We start from the raw sequence: 21,668 nt of genomic DNA on the forward strand, positions 1-21,668 counted from the left end.
GTTCCAGAGTTTTTATTTTTTATTCTTTTGGACTTTTTACATAGACAATCATGTTATCTGAAAACAAATTCTTCTTTCCCAACCTGCATACCTTTTACTTCCTTTTTTTGGGGGGGTCAAACTGCATTAGCTAGTACTTCCAGTATGATCTTGAAAAGCAGTGGTGAGAGGGGACACCCTTGCCTTGTTCCTGATCTTAGTGGGAAAGCTTTCAGTTCCATAGCTGTAGGTTTTTTATAGATATTCTTTACAAAATTGAGGAAGTTTCCCTTTGTTCCTAGTTTACTGAGAGATTTTTTTTATCATGAATGCGTGCTGTATTTTGTCAAATGCTTTTTCTGCATCTATGATATGATTCCCAAATGATTTTTAATGTAGATATTAATAATAAGGTTAGATCACACTTCTGGGTCTGGTGAGTAGCATATAAAGAAAGATATGTTATAAATGTGTTATGAATCTCTTTATCTAATCCACCATTTAACTGCCAAACAACAATGGTTGAATGTTTACTTAACCTGAGATAACAAAGTTAAAATGAGACAGAAAAGTAGAAACCTTTAAGGGGAAATATAAGAATGCTATCAGAAATACACTAAAAACTAAAGCAAACATTTAAAATTACTATTAAAAGCTTTTCAGATATTAATCACCACCAATATTCCTACCTTTTGGACAAGAAATGACCAAATGATACTAGAAATTTTTTCAAGAACTCATGGAGTGCTTCCAAAATCATACCCTCATAGTGTACCATAAAGAAAGTCTCAACAAATATTAAGAATCAATATCATATAGAACATGATCTGTGATCTCTATTTAACCAGATTAGAAATTAGTAATAAAAAGGAGTCTAAATACCCATGTATTTGGGAATTTGAAATTAGACTTCTAAAAAATTCATGGATCAAAAAAAAGATCATAATGAATGTTTCATTTTACATGTATAAATTTGGGCATTTATAACCAATCCTCTCCCTAATTTGCTATAGATTAGCAAAAAACCTCTGCTACTTGGCAGAAGTAAAACCTTGAGTACTTGAAGAGAAACATATGCTGCATATGTTGCTCTCCAAAGCGAGATATGTGGCTTGAGACAGACTCCCTCTGGCCTTTTCTTAAACCTATCCAAAAAATCTACACATTAACCTAAAATACAAGACTTTAACTTTCCTGCAAGCATAACTTAGCTTTGGGTTAGCTAAAGTATGCTTAACTTCCCTCCCTGAATTCATGTTTAGTGCACAGGTGGTAAAATTGGTAATGAAGAATAGAAATCAATAGTCGACATTAGGTTATTATGCCTCAAACTGTAGTCTGAGTTCCTGAGAAAATCTGCTTTTTAAAGTAGCTGAACATGTCTTTCTTCAAATATACCTCTAAATGCTTAATATTTCAAACACTTCAATTAGTACAGTTTTTTTCACCAAACCAACATGACATCAGATAATATTTAATATCTTTAGAAAAATCCACTTAGCTATGAGTTACAAATGTTTTACTATAAATCCTAAGAAGCACGTTCTGTAATAATCTGAAATTATGTCTTCTTTTTACTCTAAAGTGAGTTTACATAGCTCTGGTTGTTACACAGCTAAGAGTTATTTTTAAAATCCCTGCAGGTCTTACCTAGTACACATTCCTAAATAGAAATAAATAATGTTCTTGTCCCTCCAGAGTTTATAATTTATTAAATAATCCTAGACTGGGGTAAAACCCCTCTTCTTCAAAGTTGTAAATCTTTTGATAGTAAATCAGTCCATGTAAGAGAACAAGCAAAATAGCAAGGTGACAGAAGAGGAAGTAAAACTGAAAAACAACGAACAATTAGACATGACTAATTGGCCACACTGCATCCCATTAATTTTACTTAATGTTCCTATAGTGTTAGAACAAATGACATTAAACAAACAAAAAGTAACACTGTTTCTTGTTCTAATACTCTCAGGACCCACATACAATAACTAAGGTCTCATGATGTACACTGGTTTGTAGAATGTGGAAAAGATGTGATCATTCTTTCAGAGGTGTTTAAATATCAATCAGTCAATAAGGATTTATTGAAAACATACTGTGCAAAATAGTATATTAGGCAATGGGGAAAATAAAGGAAAACATAAGACTCTTCTACAGGGGAGGGAGGGAATGAGAAGGAAGACAAGGAGACAGAGAAAGAGAGGCATAATACAATATAACATTTATTACAAGACATAATTCATTGTTAAATTCTGTAAGAAAGATTAAAAGTGATATGGATATTCAGGAGAGATGAGTTTGTAAAGTTGAAAATATCTTCCCAATCTCTGGAAATTCTTGTATTTTTATGCCCCTGTGAGCAAGGTTATTAAATTCCATTTCATCAGATCTTCAAGTTAAATTTATATATTTAATTCCACCTCTAGTCACACAAGCACTCTTTCCTCTCCCTTCTTTGCCTACTCATCCTTGAGTACTCATTTCTTTTGGAAAGACTGTCTTTCTCTTCCACCATCAATGTATACTTTTTCTTTCTTCCTGGTCTCTCAGATGAACTCAGCATATGGTATCAGCTACAGATGGATGCTTCAACAGCACCCTGCGCATTTTTTGTCCCAAAAAGGTAATCATAGTAAAACGTGATAAATGCCATCCATCTTTCCTACTAGATCATAAGTTCCAAGACTGCAGATAACATGTTTACCTTTGATTTTTATTCTTTTCCTAGCATCTATTACAGTTCCTGGCATAATAAGTATTTTCTGAATAAATGAATGTACAATAATATGTATCTTGTAAAGAAGATGTGGCATATATATTCAATGGAATATTACTCATCCATAAAAAGGAACGAAATTGACTTATTTGTAGTGAGGTGGATGGACCTAGAGGCTGTCATACAGAGTGAAGTAAGTCAGAAAGAGAAAAACAAATACCATATGCTAACACACATATATGGAATCTAAAAAAAAAAAAAATGGTTCTGAAGAACCTAGGGGTGGGACAGGAATAAAGATGCAGACATAGAGAATGGACTTGAGGACATGGGGAGGGGAAAGGGTAAGCTGGGACGAAGTGAGAGAGTGGCATGGACTTATATATACTACCACATGTGAAATAGATAGTTAGTGGGAAGCAGCCACATAGCACAGGGAGATCAGCTTGGTGCTTTGTGACCACCTAGAGGGGTGGGATAGGGAGGGTGGGAGGGAGATGCAAGAGGGAGGGGATATGGGGATATATGTATATGTATAGCTGATTCACTTTGTTATACAGCAGAAACTAACACAACATTGTAAAGCAACTAAACTTAATAAAGATGTTAAAAAAATGTTTTCTGGCCTTTAAAGTAAACAATATTCAGAAGAAAATAGGAGTATAGTCTTCTAACATACCATTTGAAGGGCTGAAAGTTCTTCTGTTAGTCGAGAAATCTGTACATTATATTGTTTTCTTGTGTTTGCAACCTGTAAATTAAGATATCTATGAATTATTTAGGTCTACAGCAAAAATAATTAACATCCAATAAAAACATTTAGAATAATAATTTTGATAAAAAATAAAATTATAACTTTTAGGGCATAAAGGATAAGCACATGATGTATTAAAGAGTCAAGAATTTATCATAACAGTGGAAGTAAGTGAACAGGATGATGATGTCTCCTAAAGTGTTTGTCAAATTTTTGGTCTTTATAATGGGTTCTCTTTCGATTAAAATTTACCATATTAGAAATGAAAACAGAAAATCTCAAAATATTTACTTATTAATCCCTTTATAAATAATAACCCTTTATAGGTTAACATAAAAAATACACTTTTGTGAAAATGTGTATTTCCCCAAAATGAAAAAATTTTTAGAAGTGGTATTAGTTTACATTTTTGCAAATTTCCTTAATGTCTATGGCTTAATAGAAGATAGCTAGACTCTCATATCTATTTCCATGTTCAAGCTGTTGTGCTGTTGCATACCATCAATTTCTGGAAGATAACCCTGCAGAGTCATGAGAGAATGACTGTGAAAAAAGCAAACTGTTTTACTATAATTATGAAAGTAGGTATGATTTTGCAGACCACCTGAACAATACTTTGAGATCTGCTACCACAGAGCAAGTCAGGAGAAAAACTGAAATATACACTAAAAATGTAATTAATAGCTTTAAGGCACTTTTGTTTTATAAACAGAAGAATATTTTTATAGTACACATCATATTTCAGTGCCACATTACTTTATAAGAAAAACCCTTATTTTAATTAGCAGTTAAATATCTTCAGAAATAGTAGAATTTATGTGTACAGAGTATTTTCAAGAATTAGTCATATCTCCTCAGGGTGGCTCCTAAGACAATATTTTTTTCTAATATCTACTCATGTTTTTTTTTTTTTTTTTTTTTTTTTTCTTTTTGCGGTATGTGGGCCTCTCACTGCTGTGGCCTCTCCCATTGCGGAGCACAGGCTCCGGACGCGCAGGCCCAGCGGCCATGGCTCACGGGCCCAGCCGCTCCGCGGCATGTGGGATCCTCCCAGACCGGGGCACGAACCCGCGTCCCCTGCATCGGCAGGCGGACTCTCAACCACTGCGCCACCAGGGAGGCCCTCTACTCATGTTTTTAATAAATTTATTTATTTATTTTTGGCTGTGTTGGGTCTTCGTTGCTGTGTGCAGGCTTTCTCTAGTTGTGGTGAGTGGGGGCTACTCTTCGTTGCAGTGTGTGGGCTTCTCATTGTGGTGGCTTCTCTTGTTACAGAGCACAGGCTCTAGGCGTGCGGGCTTCAGTAGTTGTGGCTCGTGGGCTCTAGAGCACAGGCTCAGTAGTTGTGGCACACGGACTTAGTTGCTCCATGGCATGTGGGATCTTCCTGGACACATGGCTCGAACCCGTGTCCCCGGCATTGGCAGGCAGATTCTTAACCACTGCGCCACCAGGGAAGTCCCTTCTCATGTTTTTAAAAAGACCATGAAGAATATTGATTCTGATGATATATCATCAGTACACATTTATGACCCAAAGGTTTTTGGAAATTTTCTAGCATCTTATAAAATGGATTATTTCTCAAATATGATGTAAACCTTCTTTAGAACATTTACAACACTGCTATACACTTTAGTTAATTAAACTAGAGTTATCTTTTGGAAGGCTTGCCGAGCATATTATATGTGGGTCCGTTTCCGTTCCATTTTAGGTTATAATTTGATGTAGCTTTTCCTATGAAAAATTTTATTAAAAATCAACCCACCCTATTTACAGGTCAGTGACAATCATAGTTAGGATTTATTGAGATTTAATGTGTTATGAACTGTTCAGAGTGCTTTACGTGTTATTATCTCATTAATTCTCACAACAACATGATGAAGTAGTTATTATTCCCATTATAGATAAGGAATATTCAGGCTGAAACTAAGTCATGAAGGTTCCTAGAATAAAATAATTTTGGTTCTTATAAGCTCGATCATGTCTGTCTGTCTCTCCATAGTTTTTTAAAAGTGTTCTTTTTAGTATCTAGAAATGATGCAGGTAACATGAGGGTTTATGATCATAATAGTATATATAATTTGAAATCACTTATGTTAATAATTTCATAGTCTTTATGAATATGTAGGAAAGCATATTAATGCAAATATTACAGTAAAAATGAAAACAGGAATTTCTGCTTTTGCTAATTCATCTATCTGACAAAATATCAAATTAAAAATTACAACCAAGGCTTTTTGAAGAAGTGGCTGGCTGATTCTAGGTCTGAGGCAAGGAAAGTAGAAGATGAGAAATATCATTTATCCAGGAAAACTAGAGAGCCAAATTGAGAAAAAAAATGAAGACTAATAGCAATGAATCATGAAATAAAAGAATAAAAACGAATCCATCATAACAAACAAAGGGGGCAGGACTCTAGCCCTAACCAAAAAATAACAGCTAATAAATGTATAGAAAGATTGACAGAATTAGAATTTCTAATTACCCCATATATTTATTTATTTTAGACAAGGATTATCAATGGATGACAAAACCACTGGATGAAAGATTTTGGTGGAAAAGGATAGCTGCATGGTCTTCAAGTATCTTCCCCAATTATTTATAAAGTATACAATGGAAAGATCTGGTCTTAACACCTTAACCATATGGTCAAGCTTAGCATCACCAATGTACAACTGACATTACAGCTTCCTGATGTGATGAAGTGGGATGTAGGTATACATATCACTCTGCCAGAAATGACCTGAATCTAATCAAAACGAAACAGTCACATGAATCCAAATGTGGAATATTCTGAAGGATTCTACAAAGGATTCTTTGTCACATACAAAGGAAGGCAGGGGACTCGGTTAAGGGAGACTACAGAGATGTGGTAGTCAAATACAATGATGCATAAACATGGATTGGATCCTGAATTTTAAAGACCAAACAGCTATAAACAATATTTTAGGGAAATTCAAGTGTGAATTGAAGTAATGTTGATTTTTTTTAAGACATGGTAATTGTGGTGTGGTTGTGTAGCAAAATGTCCTTTTTCTGGGGAAACAGATGACAACATGAAGTGTCATGAGGCCTGCAGCCTATGTCTGAATGTTTGGCACAAGGGAAGAATGTGTATGTAACATAAAGAGAGATGGAATGGGTGTAGCAAGACACTAAGAGTTTTCTGGGTGAGAGGTAAATAAGTGTTCATTATACAGCTCTTTCCTTTTTATGGGTTTGAAAATTTCTAAAAATAAAAAAAATACAAAATCCACGATAAAACATTTCTCATAGTGATTGAGAGTAGAGCTCATCTGCAACCCAGTTCTGTTACTTCCTAGAGGTGGAACCCTAAGCAAGTTAGTTAACTACTCTGTTTTTCAGTTTTTTCATCTTTAAAATGGGTTTTCGTTGTTTCTTCCTCCTAAACTCACTTTACACTTTTTAACTTTACCTCACCACTTATGAATTAATTCATATCCATACCAGAGGAAAAGGCAAATAAATGTATGTCTTCCCTCTCTCTTTATATGAAAGCAAACATATTTCCAAGACACTTTTAACTTTCATAAGGCTTGCAATTCAAACTAAGAAACAACTCATTGCTTTAACACAAAAAAATAAGATTTAGTCTTGATAATGGAATTGCAAAGAACAACACAATTCACAAATCATATAGGTATCTGCGTGATGCAATTTAAACAACGCTGGGCTCAGTATAGCAAGGAGAAGGTGTGAGTCTAAGTTCTGGCTTTAATTAGTGTACAATTTTGAGCAAGCCAATAACCTCTCATGGGTTTCAGCTTCATTACAAATAAAATAAGAGGTTAAAGCAGATTTCCCTGGTACTCCAGTCCTAAGATACTCTAATATACTACAAATAACAGTAGGTTTTCTTCTCTTGCTTCTTGTATGTTCTAAGTTTCTTTTTGACCCTTCTTCTTTACATCATACTTCAGGTGTGTTAATCTTCACTATATTCCTAGCCTAAATCTCTCTCCTTCCCACTTGCCCTACCCCCTACCTCTACCTCACCCCGGCACTAATGTTAGGGGCTACTATCATGAGATGATTTTTATTTGAAATTAAGCACAATTGATACAATCAGTTGACAATTAATTAGCTAGGTCCACGAGGCAAAAACTCAGGTAGTATCTACTCTTAAGCTGTGAAATTCTGTAAAATTTTGAATTTTAAATATAATTAAAACCCCCTTACTTCCTTCCTGGTTCTTATGGCAGCATCTTGCGCAAGCCGAGAAACCGTTTCTTTCATTTTCTCTATATCTTCTTCTTTTTGCTTCTCCTCAAGCAGAGCCTTCAGAAAACAGTAATTTGATGTTATTATAGGTCACATCATTATTAATAGAGATTATGTAATAAATGGGTAAAAACCTAATCACTTTCTTGAAAGCATACCTCTTATGCGAAACTTCTGAGACATCTCCACTTTGAGATCTTGCCTAAGTTATGAATGATATTTATTTTCCTTAACCTCCTCACCTGACCTTGTCCTAAATAAAAATTTATTCTTTTCCTTTGATATTTGTTTCAGCCAGTACCATCACTCTTCTAATCGCTAAGGCTGGGAATTTAGGATTATTTTTTAATTTTCTTTCTCCTTCATTCCTTATGGAAAATAATCAAATCTAAATACTATATTCTTGGAAAAATCTCTTAGATTTCCCTTTCTTTCCATTATTTGGTTTTATTCAAATTATTCCCTTGTCACCTCATACCTCCATCACTGTAGACACCACCTACTTCCTCTCCATGAAATTTCTAACCAACCAATCATTTTCATCTCACCTAAAAAATACTCTTATAAGCCTAGTTCTGTTGTCAGTCACATCCCATTTCTTTGCTTCCCTGTGGAGCAAAACTCCTCTAAAGTCTGCACTTGCTCATTTCCAGAAGTTTCTGTGATGTTCACTCTAATCAGGCTTTCACTGTCCATGATCTCTATACTGCTAACCCATGAGAGTCAATTTTGCGTAATTATCTTATTGATCTGTCAAGCAGCACTTGAGATAATGGATTACTTTCTTTTCCTTGTTTTACCTTCTATACTTGGCTTTTAGCGCACCCTAGTATTGGTTTTCCTCTTAACTCATTGATTATTCCTTTTGAGTCTGCAATGCCGTTTCTTCCTCTTCTCCTGAACCTCTTTATTATCGAACTACCCAAGTCTTAGTCCTTGGTCCTTTTCTCTATCCACATCCACCCCTTGGTGGTCTAATCCAATCTTGCGGTTTTAAATACCATTTATATGCTGACAAGTCCCAAGTTTACATGTCTAGTTCAAATATCTTCCTGAGCCTGGAACTCCTCCAATTTTAGGTTTGAATGAATCTTTTTTCTTTCTTTTTATAAATGTCATTACAGAGTAAGCGGATCTGTGTTCTGATCCCACTATCTTGCAAAGATACCATACACATTCCTATCTCTGTTTTTGTTGTTTAATAAATTTCCTCCTACTTAAATAGGTAAGCTAGGGGGAAGTAATAGCTGTTTTGATGTAACAATCTTGTCATGGAGAATGGGACAATGGGAAAAAGGGAAGTTTCATAAGAAACTAAGGTAAGGTTGTGCTTCATACCTGTTTGTATGATTGGTTAAGAGAACTTGACTTCTTGGAACAAGCAACTGAAGGTGGGAACCCTCTGGCAATTAAGCAGTAAGTCAAGAGGGAACTTAATACTGTAGGCATAAACAGGCAATTTACGGTTCAAGTCCAATTTGTGGACTTGAGACTTGGATGAGAAGATTTAAGGGACAGGAATGAGTATTATTACTACTAACTTCTCTGTCCACTGTGCTCCACACAAAATATTCATCTTTATGACCTGATGTTAAGAATGCTCATAGGCTTCGGAGGAGAGAGAGAAACAATTCTGCCCTGCTCATAATTTTTCTAGTTAACTGAGGCGTTTAGAGGAATTCCCAAGCATATTATGTATTTTGTGCCTTTCATCCAGTCTAAAAGATCACAGAAGGGAATAGTATCTGAAAGGTATAAAAAGCACCTTAGCATTCCCACAGCTTAGATTTGGATAGTTGTTTCTTTTTTATTTCTTAGTAGCTTCTTACCATGCAACTTATAGCTTGTTTTGTTTTTAATAGTTCTCTTGGAAAACCATCTATCATGTAAAAAAGAAAACATAAATAAAACAAAGTATTTCCTTTGTAATCCCCATACATCTCAGTGGAGTACTATGCACACACTAGGAATTCAATAAATATTGATTAAATGAAATAATAATTTAATGATTGCTTCATAAGGGAGCCAGCAACATTAAAAACAAACCTATTTTGTGACTTCTATAAACTAAATACCATTAAAGAAAGTGGTAAAAGACAAAAGATGTGATATGTAGTAGCATAGTAATCACAATTATTAGAGGGTTAAAAAAAAAAGAGCAGTGACATGAAGGCTCCAGTTAATAAATCTTTATAGTTAATTTAATTCCTGTCAATTAAGCTTCTACTCTATTAGAGTAATTGTGTAAGTAATGAAGGCGAAATAAAGATTAATAAGATTCATCTGATTCAAGTGACTAAAATATAGAGTATACATACTGCAGTAAGTACTTTAACAGATTTTTTTTTTAAAGTATAAGACTACAGGGGATGAAGATTAGTTACACAAGGATTGGCGACATAAAAAACGTCTAATAAAAGTTTTAGGAGAGGGTTGACATTTTATCATATTTTATGATGTTAAGTCTTAACATCGGGAATGTATCAATAGTATGTCTATTAATGGTGAGCAATTTCATTTTTTTGCGTTAATTCTGTAGTTACTGATTCCCTTACTATCAGGTCATATGGGGGAATGTTCAGTATTTCATTATTTTATTTATTATCTATTTATTATTATTTATAAATGTGGTTACTAGTTTTCTTACCTGATTTTTTTGAAGGTTAGCTTCTTCTAGGAGTTGCATGCTATTTCTGGCTCTTACAATAGCTTCGTATTTCTCATTTTCTAATTCATAGCACTTTGCTTGTAAGTCTCTGGTCTGTTTTTCCAAATGTATTTTTTCTGCTCTTAATTGGGTAGCTTCTTGGATTGTCACACATAACCTAAAAATTAATAGTAATGTTGAGAAAGTTAAATATTTTTAAAAAGGAGGGAGATAGGAGATTTACAGAGTATCTATTACAGGACAGGCATTATTCCAGTCACTTTCACATGTATCTTCTCATTTGATTCACACAAAAGTTCTGTAAAGTAGGTTTCATTATTTCCATTTAAAAGAATAACAAACAGACCCAGAGAGCTTAAACATTTAATTAAGGTCATATGAATAATGAGCAGTGGGGCTTAGACTGAGCCTAGATATTATGACTCTGATTATGTTACATTTTCTACACTTTCCTACTTATGTTAACTCATACTGTCTTATACAGTTACATGACAGTGTTATAAAGCAAACCCTTAAAGAATAAGTTGTTCTTTCTCTTTATATGGTCTTTTTGTCTTTTAGTTTTTTGCTTGGCTCCCCTTTACTACTCTCTACCCAGGTAACCCATGTTAACTTACTGATGTATATCTTTGAATATTCTTCTCCACGTTCACAAAATCATATGTATGATATTTATATACACATACATATACACATAAATATACATACACAGTATATATACATCAATCCACAGGTTTTTAAACACAATTTTTTGTGTTATAAAAATTAAGATCATAGTATATACCCTTTTCTGCACTTGCTTTTTTTCATTCAATAACACCTTGTAAAAATCCCCTCAAGCAATACATCCAGAAGCTCTTTCCTTTTCTAGTCTGATGGATGCAACTTCTCCTCACTGTTAATTTGTATCTCCCTAATTACTGGAGAGTTTAGGAATATTTTAAAAGTTTGTTAGCCATGTGAATTGTCTTTCAATTTCCTCCTCATATCCTTTGCCTACTTTTTCCTGATGGCTTATTAACTTTGCTTGTTCCTTTATAAGAACTTTTTGAATATTAAGATATTTAACCCTCAGTCTGTTCTGTCCGCTGAAAATATTTTTTCCCAAATCTACTTTTTTGTTGTGGCCTATTGACTCTATTTAGGAAATCTTTATTACACTAAAAATGCTCACTTGAATACAGCTAAATTTGACTATTTTTTTCAACATCTGGGATTTCAGTTTTTGTAAAGATGATCTCATTTATCCATAGATGGTTAATGTAAGCTCCTAGATTTCCTAAAAAAAAGTTATGACTTTAATATTTTTACCTGTAAATCTTTAATCAATCTGGAATTTACTTCTGAATGTGCTATAAGACAGGAGTCCAATTTAACTTTCTTCCAGATTGATAGCCAGTTGTATGAGTACCATTAGTAACCGATGAATTGAAATAACCCCTTATACCTAAAATGTGCAAATATCATGATTTACTTATAGATTGTCATGATTCACTGATCTATCTGTCTAGTCTAGGCCCAAGTCATATTAACTTGATTATAGTGGCTTTATAATATGTCCTGATATGTTTTGGTAAGACAGTTCTTCCTTTGCATTACATATGTTTCTTTGTTTTTTTTTCAGGCATTTCTTTTCTAAGTGGTGGCATGAGAAGCCATAATGAACGTAACTGTATTTTCATTGTCACCCTTGCATTTCCCAGTTTTTGCATCACACATTTAGCTGTCCTATTATTTGCCATATTTAGGTTTATTAATGTTGTACCTCTTTCAAAATGATGATTTATTTTTTCATTAAATAAGGCCCTCTTTATTCTATTTACTGCTTTTACCATTAAACCCTACCTTATGTGATATTAATATTGTCATTCCTGCTTTCCTTTTGTTTACAGCTGTTAATATTCTCCACTAACACCTTTATTTTAAATTGAAAACAAATCTTCTTCATCTTTCCTTTCTTGATACCTTTGTTCTAGTTCATTTACTCTTTTAGGTATTTTCTAAAATAACACATTACTAGGCTTTAATCAAAATCTGCAGGTCTCTGCTTTTTAATGGAATACAGTCCTCTCATACTTTAATGATTTACATATATGACATTCTTCATTCCATCTTACTTTGGTTAAAGCACTGTGGTAGAAGATGAAGCAATCTCTACCTCTCCCACAGAGGTATAGGACATCTGGCACTTTACTAGCACCAGTTCACCCATTCACTTCACCATGGACTCTTGGGGGCCAGGCAGAGGAGGTGGACTCATGAAGGGTTTACGCCATCTTCATCTCCCAAGAGTCCATGTGTCTCAACAGGGCAAGCTTTGTTTAGGACTCTGTGAATTCCAATCTTCAGTCAAGGCACTCTGACACTCACCTCCAGGCTTCACAACCACACATGTCAGAAAAAGCCTTGCAACTAAAGGATTTACATGTATTTAACAGTCCATCGGTCGCAGCAACCATGTGGCTCTGAAAAGTCACACTGGTGTTAGGGGTGGAGTTATAGGAAAGTAGATTCAGATCATCAGCTTCATAATTTAACGGTTTCCATAATTTTATAACATAAAAGATGTATTACGCCTGTTATTATTCTTATAAAGCACTTCTATATCCTCTACAGCCAAATCTTATATGAATCCTTTCTTTCAACTTACTAAAGCTGGGCCAAGTTCCCACTCTATAATAATAGTAACAACAACGATAACAGCAAACACTTGTAAGAACATTCTTTGTGCTAGGTACTTTACATATATTAAAGAAAACATAATCCTCAATATCTTCAATGATGCTATGAAACAGGTTATAGCATTAGCCTATGAGGTAGGATATGAGATTATATCATATAAATTATGAGGTAGGTTAAATCATTGTATTTATTTTATAGATAGAGAAACTGAGGAACAAAAAGGGTAAGCAAGGTGCCCAAGGTTATTGATCTAGTTACTGGTGAAGCTGGAGTTTGAACTCAGTCAGTTTGGGTCCAGAGTCAGTGTTCCTAACAAATATGCTATACTGCCAAATAGAAACTTCCACCTAAGGATGTCCACTCTCGCCACTATTATTCAAAGCAGTTTTGGAACTCCTAGCCATGGCAATCAGAGAAGAAAAAGAAATAAAAGGAATCCAAATTGGAAAAGAAGAATTAAAAATGTCACTGTTTGCAGATGACATGATACTATAGATAGAAAATCCTAAAGATGCCACCAGAAAACTACTAGAGCTAATAGATGAATTTGGTAAAGTTGCAGGATACAAAATTAATGCACAGAAATCTCTTGCATTCCTATACACTAATGAAGAAAAATCTGAAAGAGAAATTAAGGAAACACTCCCATTTACCATTGCAACAACAACAAAATACCTAGGAATAAACCTACCTAAGGAGGTAAAAGACATGTACTCAGAAAACTATAGGACACTGATGAAAGAAAGCAAAGATGACACAAACAGATGGAGAGATATACCATGTTCTTGGATTGGAAGAATCAACAGTGTGAAAATGACTGTACTATCCAAAGCAATCTACAGATTCAGTGCAATCCCTATTAAGTTACCAACAGCATTTTTCACCGAACTAGAACAAAAAATTTTACAATTTGTATGGAAACACAAAAGACCCTGAATAGCCAAAGCAATCTTGAGAAAGAAAAACGGAGCTGGAGGAATCAGGCTCCCTGACTTCATGCTATACTGAAGCCTGAAGCTACACAAAGCTATACAAAGCTACAGTAATCAAAACAGTACAGTACTGGCACAAAAACAGAAATATAGATCAATGGAACAGTACAGAAAGCCCAGAGATAAACCCACGCACCTATGGTCGCCTAATCTATGACAAAGGAGGCAAGAATATACAATGGAGAAAAGACAGTCTATTCAATAAGTGTTGCTGGGAAACTGGACAGTTACATGTAAAAGAATAAAACTAGAACACTCCCTAACACCACACACAAAAATAAACTCAAAATGGATTAAAGACCTAAATGTAAGACCAGACACTATAAAACGCTCACAGGAAAACAGGGAAGAACATTCTTTGACATGAATCACAGCAAGATCTTTTTTCACCTACCTCCTAGAGTAATGAAAATAAAAACAAAAATAAACAAATGGGACCTAATGAAACTTAAAAGCTTTTGCACAGCAAAGAAAACCATAAACGAGATGAAAAGACAACCCCCAGAATGGGAGACAATATTTGCAAATGAAGCAGCTGACAAGGGATTAATCTCCAAAACATACAAACAGCTCATGCAGCTCAATATCAAAAAAACAAACAACCCAATCAAAAAATGGGCAGAAGACCTCAATAGACATTTCTCCAAAGAAGACATACAGGTAGCCAAGAGACACATGAAAAAATGCTCAACATCGGGCTTCCCTGGTGGCGCAGTGGTTGAGAGTCCGCCTGCTGATGCAGGGGACACGGGTTCGTGACCCAGTCTGGGAAGATCCCACATGCCATGGAGTGGCTGGGCCCGTGAGCTATGGGCCGCTGAGCCTGCGCACCTGGAGCCTGTGCTCCGCAGCGGGAGAGGACACAGCAGTGAGAGGCCTGCGTACCGTGCAAAAAAAAAAAAAAAAAAAGCTCAATATCACTAATTATTAGAGAAATGCAGATCAAAACTACAATGAGGTATCACCTCACACCAGTCAGAATGGCCATCATCAAAAAATCTACATACAATACAGGCTGGAGAGGGAGTGGAGAAAAGGGAAGGAACCCTCTTGCACTGTTGGTGGGAATGTAAATTAATACAACCACTGTGGAAAACAGTATGGAGGTTCCTTAAAAAACCAAAACTAGAACTACCATATGACCCAGCAATCCCATTCCTGGGCATATACCCTGAGAAAACCATAATTCAAAAAGGCACATGCACCCCAATGTTCATTGCAACACTATTTACAAAAGCCAGGTCATGGAAACAACTTAAATGTCCATCGATGGATGAATGGATAAAGAAGATGTGGTACATATATACAATGGAATATTATTCAGTCATAAAAAGGAACAAAACTGGGTCATTTGGAGAGATGTGGATGGACCTAGAGTCTGTCATACAGAGTGAATTAAGTCAGAAAGAGAAAACACAAATATCGTATATTAACTCATACATGTGGAATCTAGAAAATGGTACAGATGAACCTATTTTCAAGTCAGGAATAGAGACGTGGTGGACGTGGTGGGGGGAAGGGGGGATGGATGAACTGGGAGATTGGGATTGACATATATACACTACTCTGTGTAAAACAGATAGCTAGTGGGAACCTGCTGCATGGTGCAGGGAGCTCAGCTTGGTGCTCTGTGGTGACCTAGATGGGTGGGATTGGGGGTGGGGTGGGAGGGAGGTCCAAGAGAGAGGGAATATATGTATACATATAGCTGATTCATACAGCAGAAACTAACACAACGTTGTAAAGCAACTCATACCCCAATGAGGGAAAAAAAAGAAATTTCCACCTAAATTACAACGATTCAGATTTACGTATCTATGTATAACTATATAGCAAGGCGCTGTCATTTCAAGTTAAGTTGGTGGTGAGGAAACATAACAAAACCCAGGGCACTGGAGGAAAGTCTGCATATTGAACATTATCACCTGCCAGACTCTTTCTTCAGGTTTTGGAATACACTCAGGCTTGTGCACTTCCATCCCCAGCCCACAGCAAAAGACTGATGGATCCTACTCTGGAGAAATTGGATCAAGAAAGAGCACCCTCAGATTCTGATATCTGGCGACTGCCCAAGGAAAAAGCCAGCTCACTGCCTAAACATAATATAGTAAGTGTGCCAGACTATAAGCCCACCTATACCTACCTACCTACCTACTTTTTGGTGTCTTACTTTTTTAAAAAATTGAGATATAATTGACATACAACATTACAGTCAACCCCCATATCTGTGGTTTCCACATTACAGGATTCAACCAACCAGGCTGAAAATATTAAAAAAAAATTTCCGAAAAGTAAAACTTAAATTTGCTGTGCACCAGCAACTATTTACATAGCATTTGTATTGTATTAGTAAGTAATCTAGACATGATTTAAAGTATACAGGAGGATGTGCATAGGTTATATACAAACACTGTATCATTTTATATAAGGGACTTGAACATCCACGGATTTTGGTATCCACAGGGGTCCTGGACCCAAAACCAAGTGGATACTGAGGGACAGCTGTGTATTAGTTTCAGGCGAAAACATAATAATTCAGTATTTGCATATATTTTGAAATAATCACAATAAGTCAAGTTGATATCACCACATATACAATTACAATTTTTTTTCTTGTGATGAGAACTTTTAAGATCTATTCTCTTAGCAACTTTCAAATATATAATACAGTATTATTAACTATAGTCACCATGCTGTATATTACATCCCTGTGGTTCATTTCTTTTATAACTGGAAGTATGCACCTTTTGACCACCTTCATCTATTTCACCCACCCCTCCCCAATCCCTGCCTCTGGCAACCATCAATCTGTTCTCTGTATCTGTGAATTTGATTTTTAAAAACATGGAATGTTTCAAGGATTTGAGTGTGGGTCATGCTAATTTTCTTTGTATATTCCAGTTTTTAGTATATGTGCTGGTGAAGCAGGCACTTTGGTGTCTTATTTTTAAATATCAATGGATAGAAAGGATCACCAAGCCTTTGGAAAGAAGACAGACAGGCACAACGAAAAAAGGAATGTTAGAGAAATCAGAGACAATGCAGATGGCAGAATAAAACCTTAAAAATATTTTAATATATTTTACTAAGAGATGATATAAAATTTATACTAAGATACTATAGAAAAAGAAACATTCAGAGGATAAGAAATGGCTCTTTAAAAAATTTATGATAGCTAAAATAAAATATTCAACAAATGGTTAGTTAGAAGAAAATTTAAAGGAACCCCCAAGAAAGGAGAAAATAAATGAAGAAATGGAAAATGGGAGAGAAAAAACAGGAAAATTAGGGAATCAATCCATTAGATCCAATATCCAGCTAACATTATAAGAAAAAATGAAAAAACAGAGAAAAAAAATTATTCAACAGAAAATCCCAAAAATATTGCCAGAAGTGAAGAACATGAATTTCTATATTGAAATGTCCCCAGTAAAATGAATGAAGACATATTCTTACTAAATGTGCACATCTGCAATTGTAGAATATTAACTGTGGAGGTCGTGGGTGGATGATCCCGCAAGTCTCTGGGACAGGGTCCACAGGGGTGGGGGAACAGGTCAAACATACAAAGCAGGAATTTCGAATGACAAAGGAATTTTTTTCTGCAGCTGGAAGCTAAATAATATGAGGAAAATGTCAACATTTTAAGGAAAAATGATTTAAAACCTAGAATTTCCAACCTAGGATTCATTACTCACCCAAACTATCACCTTTAAAGGTAGAATAAAGATATTTCTAAACAATGTCTTAAAAAAATGTACCTTCCATGTGTACTCAGGAAGCTGAGGGAGAATGGTATCCGTTAAAATGGGAGCAGGGAGGTGGAGACAACAAATCACAACAAGGAAAGAACAATGGTTTGAATTCTTAGTCTTATTGGCATATTCTTACCTTGAAAGAAACACCAAATTAAAAAATATGAAGAGGTAGTTTAAAGCAATTCTATTCATTTCACTCTGACCTTATTCAACAGAGAATATACAAATCAGCAGTCTTTCCCAGAGAACTGGTGTTCCCTAGAGATAATTCCCAGTACCCATGAATCATCTGAAAAGCAGGGAGGCAGAGGCCTTTTTTTGGAAGATGGGAGAAAATGATTTATGCTTCTTAGGTGTTTGTGGCATTTGAAAGGATCACAAATAATAATTTTATAAATAAATAATAAATATAATTTTAATAACTCAAATAGTAAGTATTTACTAAGGCCAAAGTGTCTTTGATTTTATGGAACAAAGATGGCCATTAAAAACAGCTTTTCCATAGCTGGTAGTTCCATTAGACAGAATATATTCACACCTAAAACACTGGCTGAACATTGCTTATAGACACATATCAACTACACTAATAATTCTGCTTTCTCTTATATAAAAATACAAGAGTTTTTTTAACTTTAAAATATAACTTTTTTTAATCATAATAGAAACAACATTAATTTAATAGCTCCAAGAGACAGCCAATGTAAAAATTTTCCTCTCAAAGGCAGCTAGCTGAATACTGACTTTAAAAAATATCCTTAGATTTTCTTACGTATGCAGTAATCTCTCTTTAGGAAGCTTTCAGTTAGGTTATATTATAACTTTACACTAAAAGCAGAAAAAAAACAACAAAAATCTCAGAGACTTCAGTACTAAAAAGACAACTTAAAGCATCGATTAACAACTTGATTCCTTATGAAATACTATCAGAATCAAAGGAACTGAAATTTACATATTCAGATTTCACTATTTCAAGTCTCCAGCATTTATTTTCATAGCACATAATGCTACTAAAATAACAAATGAAAAATCTACAACCACATATTTTTCTCTAAGGTTAACAAAAAAGTTCAAGAAAGCAGTCAAATAATCATTTAACTGTTGAAAAGTTTAGAAAAATACAAAACAAAACCCAAAAAACCCTAGCACTTAAAAATTACATCTTTCATCAGAATCTCAAGTTAGTAGTTAAAATCAATTAGTTCTGAACCCACTGTGAGCAAAGAAATTAGTTTTATTAGCATTTTGGAGAACAAGAAACAGAAGCTCAGAGACACTAATTTTTTTCTGAACAAACAGTATTAGCCATGGATCTGTGACTAGAACTGAGATCTCAATTTTTGAGGTCCTCAGATCAGTAGACTATTTCTGAGTGTAACAGATTCCAATCATACAGAGTAAATTTTTCAGCTACAAACCATAATGTGATTTTATGTGCTGTAGTCACTGTATCTTTAATAGATTACAAATGACAATTTTCAAGTTCCTTAAGGGAATATCCAACAAGGACTAGAAAACAACAAAAGATTCTAGAATGAACATCTGCATTAAGACAGCAATTAAAGACAAAGTTACAGAATATATTTAAAAAGTAGCCCAGGGCTTCCCTGGTGGTGTAGTGGTTGGGAGTCTGCCTGCCGATGCAGGGGACACGGGTTCGTGTCCTGGTCCAGGAAGATCCCACATGCCGCGGAGTGGCTAGGCCTGTGAGACATGGCCACTGAGCCTGCGCGTCCAGAGCCTGTGCTCCACAACGGGAGAGGCCACAGCAGTGAGAGGCCCGCGTACAGCAAAAAAAAAAAAAAAAAAAAAAAAAAAAAAAAAAAAAAAAAAAAAGTAGCCCAGACCTTCAAAGGTAACTGAAAATTTTTGTTCCATAAGACTCCAGGAAAAACATCTATAATGATTTCTCAAGTATTTCTCAGTAAGAAATGATTTTTCTGTATAATTTTTACCCAACTTCACTATTTTTTTTTCTGCTTTAAGATGAAAAGAACATTTCTGATTTGGGGATTAACTAAACTTGACTATTACTGTTTTGGAGAAAAGGCAAAGACAAAAATGATCTTTGAATATATGTTCAAAACACATGTTCAATCTTCTGAATATGATTTTTTTTAATAAACAATGTCCAGCAAATCAGATTTCAAACCTATGATTACAGTTTCTTTAGCATTTATAAAATATATATTCTAGACATCATAAATCATAAACAAACTCTAATGTGGAATAACATTTGAAGCTTATAGACTAGATGTATTTAGCAGTTTACCTTGTTTCTGATTGTTTTATACTAGACTGTAATTGCTGTAAGCGCCTATCTGATGCTTCCTCTCTTTCTTGGGCAGACACCATATCCTCCTCCTAGAAAATAAAGAAACTGGATGTTTACTTTTAGTTTGTCAAAATTCAATACATCATTAAACAGCATAAAGAAAACAGTTCACTCTGTAAAGTTATTATATTGCTAGAATTTCATATGTAAGTTTAAAGCAATATCACTTTGGAAACAAACCATGCATATACTAAAAAAGGGGGAGGAGAACCTCACTATCAATTCTGTATTAGTAAAACAATAATCAAAACAGTCACTGCATATGGATTTCTATCAATATTCCAACTATTTCTATAGCACAAGTCTAAAAAAACAATGCAGGGATTTGTTGCAGATAATCTGCCCTCAGAATATGTTCTCTTAGCTAGGTTATGCTGCATTCTGTTATAATCATAGGATATTTCTACTTTAAATAGTGACACTTTAAAATAAATTAATAGGTTTTATTTGTATCATCTCAAAAAAAAATTTCCTGTTCATCCTATCCTACCTTTTGTTGTGTTCTTCTATTGGCTTTTAGCTGTATCTCTTTGAATTATTTTTTAGTGGTTGCTCTAGAAACTGTAACTTGCATCTTTAACTTATCCCAATTTATTTAGTTAATATTAATTCAGAGAAAACATTGGAACCTTGCTACAGTGTATTTATTGCCGTGAAACATCCTAGGTTTTAGTGCCTTTGTTGTCATATAGTGTATGTGCATACTTTATAAATCCAGTCAAGTCTTTTAAGGTATTGACAAGAGAAAAGAAAACATAAATTATGTACATGTATTATTTCATATTTACAACTCCTGTTGCTCTTAATTTTTTCCTATATCTGAGTTGTCACCTGGTGTCATTTCCTTTCAGTCTAAAGAAATTCCTTCAGCAGTTTTTGAAGGACAGCTCTACTAAGTGACAAAATTTCCCAGTTTTTCTTTACCTAAAAATGCCTTTATTTTGCTCTCGTTTTTGAAGTACAGTTCCACTGGACATACCATTATTTATTTATTTATTTATCTATCTTTGGTTGTGTTGGGTCTTTGTTGCTGCGCACAGGCTTTCTCTAGTTGCAGTGAGCAGGGGCTACTCTTTGTTGCAGTGCACGGGCTTCTCATTGCGGTGGCTTCTCTTGTTGTGGAGCACAGGCTCTAGGCATGTGGGCTTCAGCAGTGCAGAGCATGGGCTCAGTGGTTGTGGCTCTCAGGCCCTAGAGCACTCAGGCTTCAGCAGTGGCTTCAGCAGGCTCTAGGCATGTGGGCTCAGTAGCTGCGGCGTGAGGGCTCCAGGGCGAGTGGGCTCAGTAGTTGTGGCTCGTGGGCTCTAGAGCACAGGCTCAGTAGCTGTGGCACAAGGGCTGAGTTGCTCTGCAGCATGTGGGATCTTCCCAGACCAAAGATTGAACCCGCGTCCCCTCCACTGGCAGGCGGGTTCTTGACCACTGCGCCACCAGGGAAGTCCCTGGACATAGAATTCTTAATGAGCATTTTTTTCCGTCAGCACTTCAAATATATTACTTCAGTGTTTTCTGCTTCCACAATTTTTTGATGAGAGGTCAGCCATTATT

At 35.1% G+C, this 21,668-nt stretch overlaps 1 protein-coding gene across 3 annotated transcripts in view; it reads right to left on the reverse strand.

Annotated features, from left to right (window-relative positions):
* The window catches only part of SCLT1 (sodium channel and clathrin linker 1), a 284,010-nt gene that overhangs the window by 104,684 nt on the left and 157,658 nt on the right, over window positions 1-21,668 (reverse strand). For all 3 annotated transcript variants that reach the window (XM_081228387.1, XM_081228386.1, XM_081228385.1), the window contains 4 exons: window positions 20,058-20,149; window positions 10,336-10,513; window positions 7,647-7,745; window positions 3,372-3,443 (listed from right to left, as the gene is read on the reverse strand). In XM_081228387.1, the coding sequence (XP_081084513.1) occupies window positions 3,372-3,443; window positions 7,647-7,745; window positions 10,336-10,513; window positions 20,058-20,149 (441 nt within the window). The remainder of the gene's footprint in view (window positions 1-3,371; window positions 3,444-7,646; window positions 7,746-10,335; window positions 10,514-20,057; window positions 20,150-21,668) is intronic.

The sequence above is a fragment of the Mesoplodon bidens genome (genome assembly GCF_964165515.1).
Source record: "Mesoplodon bidens genome assembly, chromosome: 1".
NCBI lineage: Eukaryota > Metazoa > Chordata > Mammalia > Artiodactyla > Ziphiidae > Mesoplodon > Mesoplodon bidens.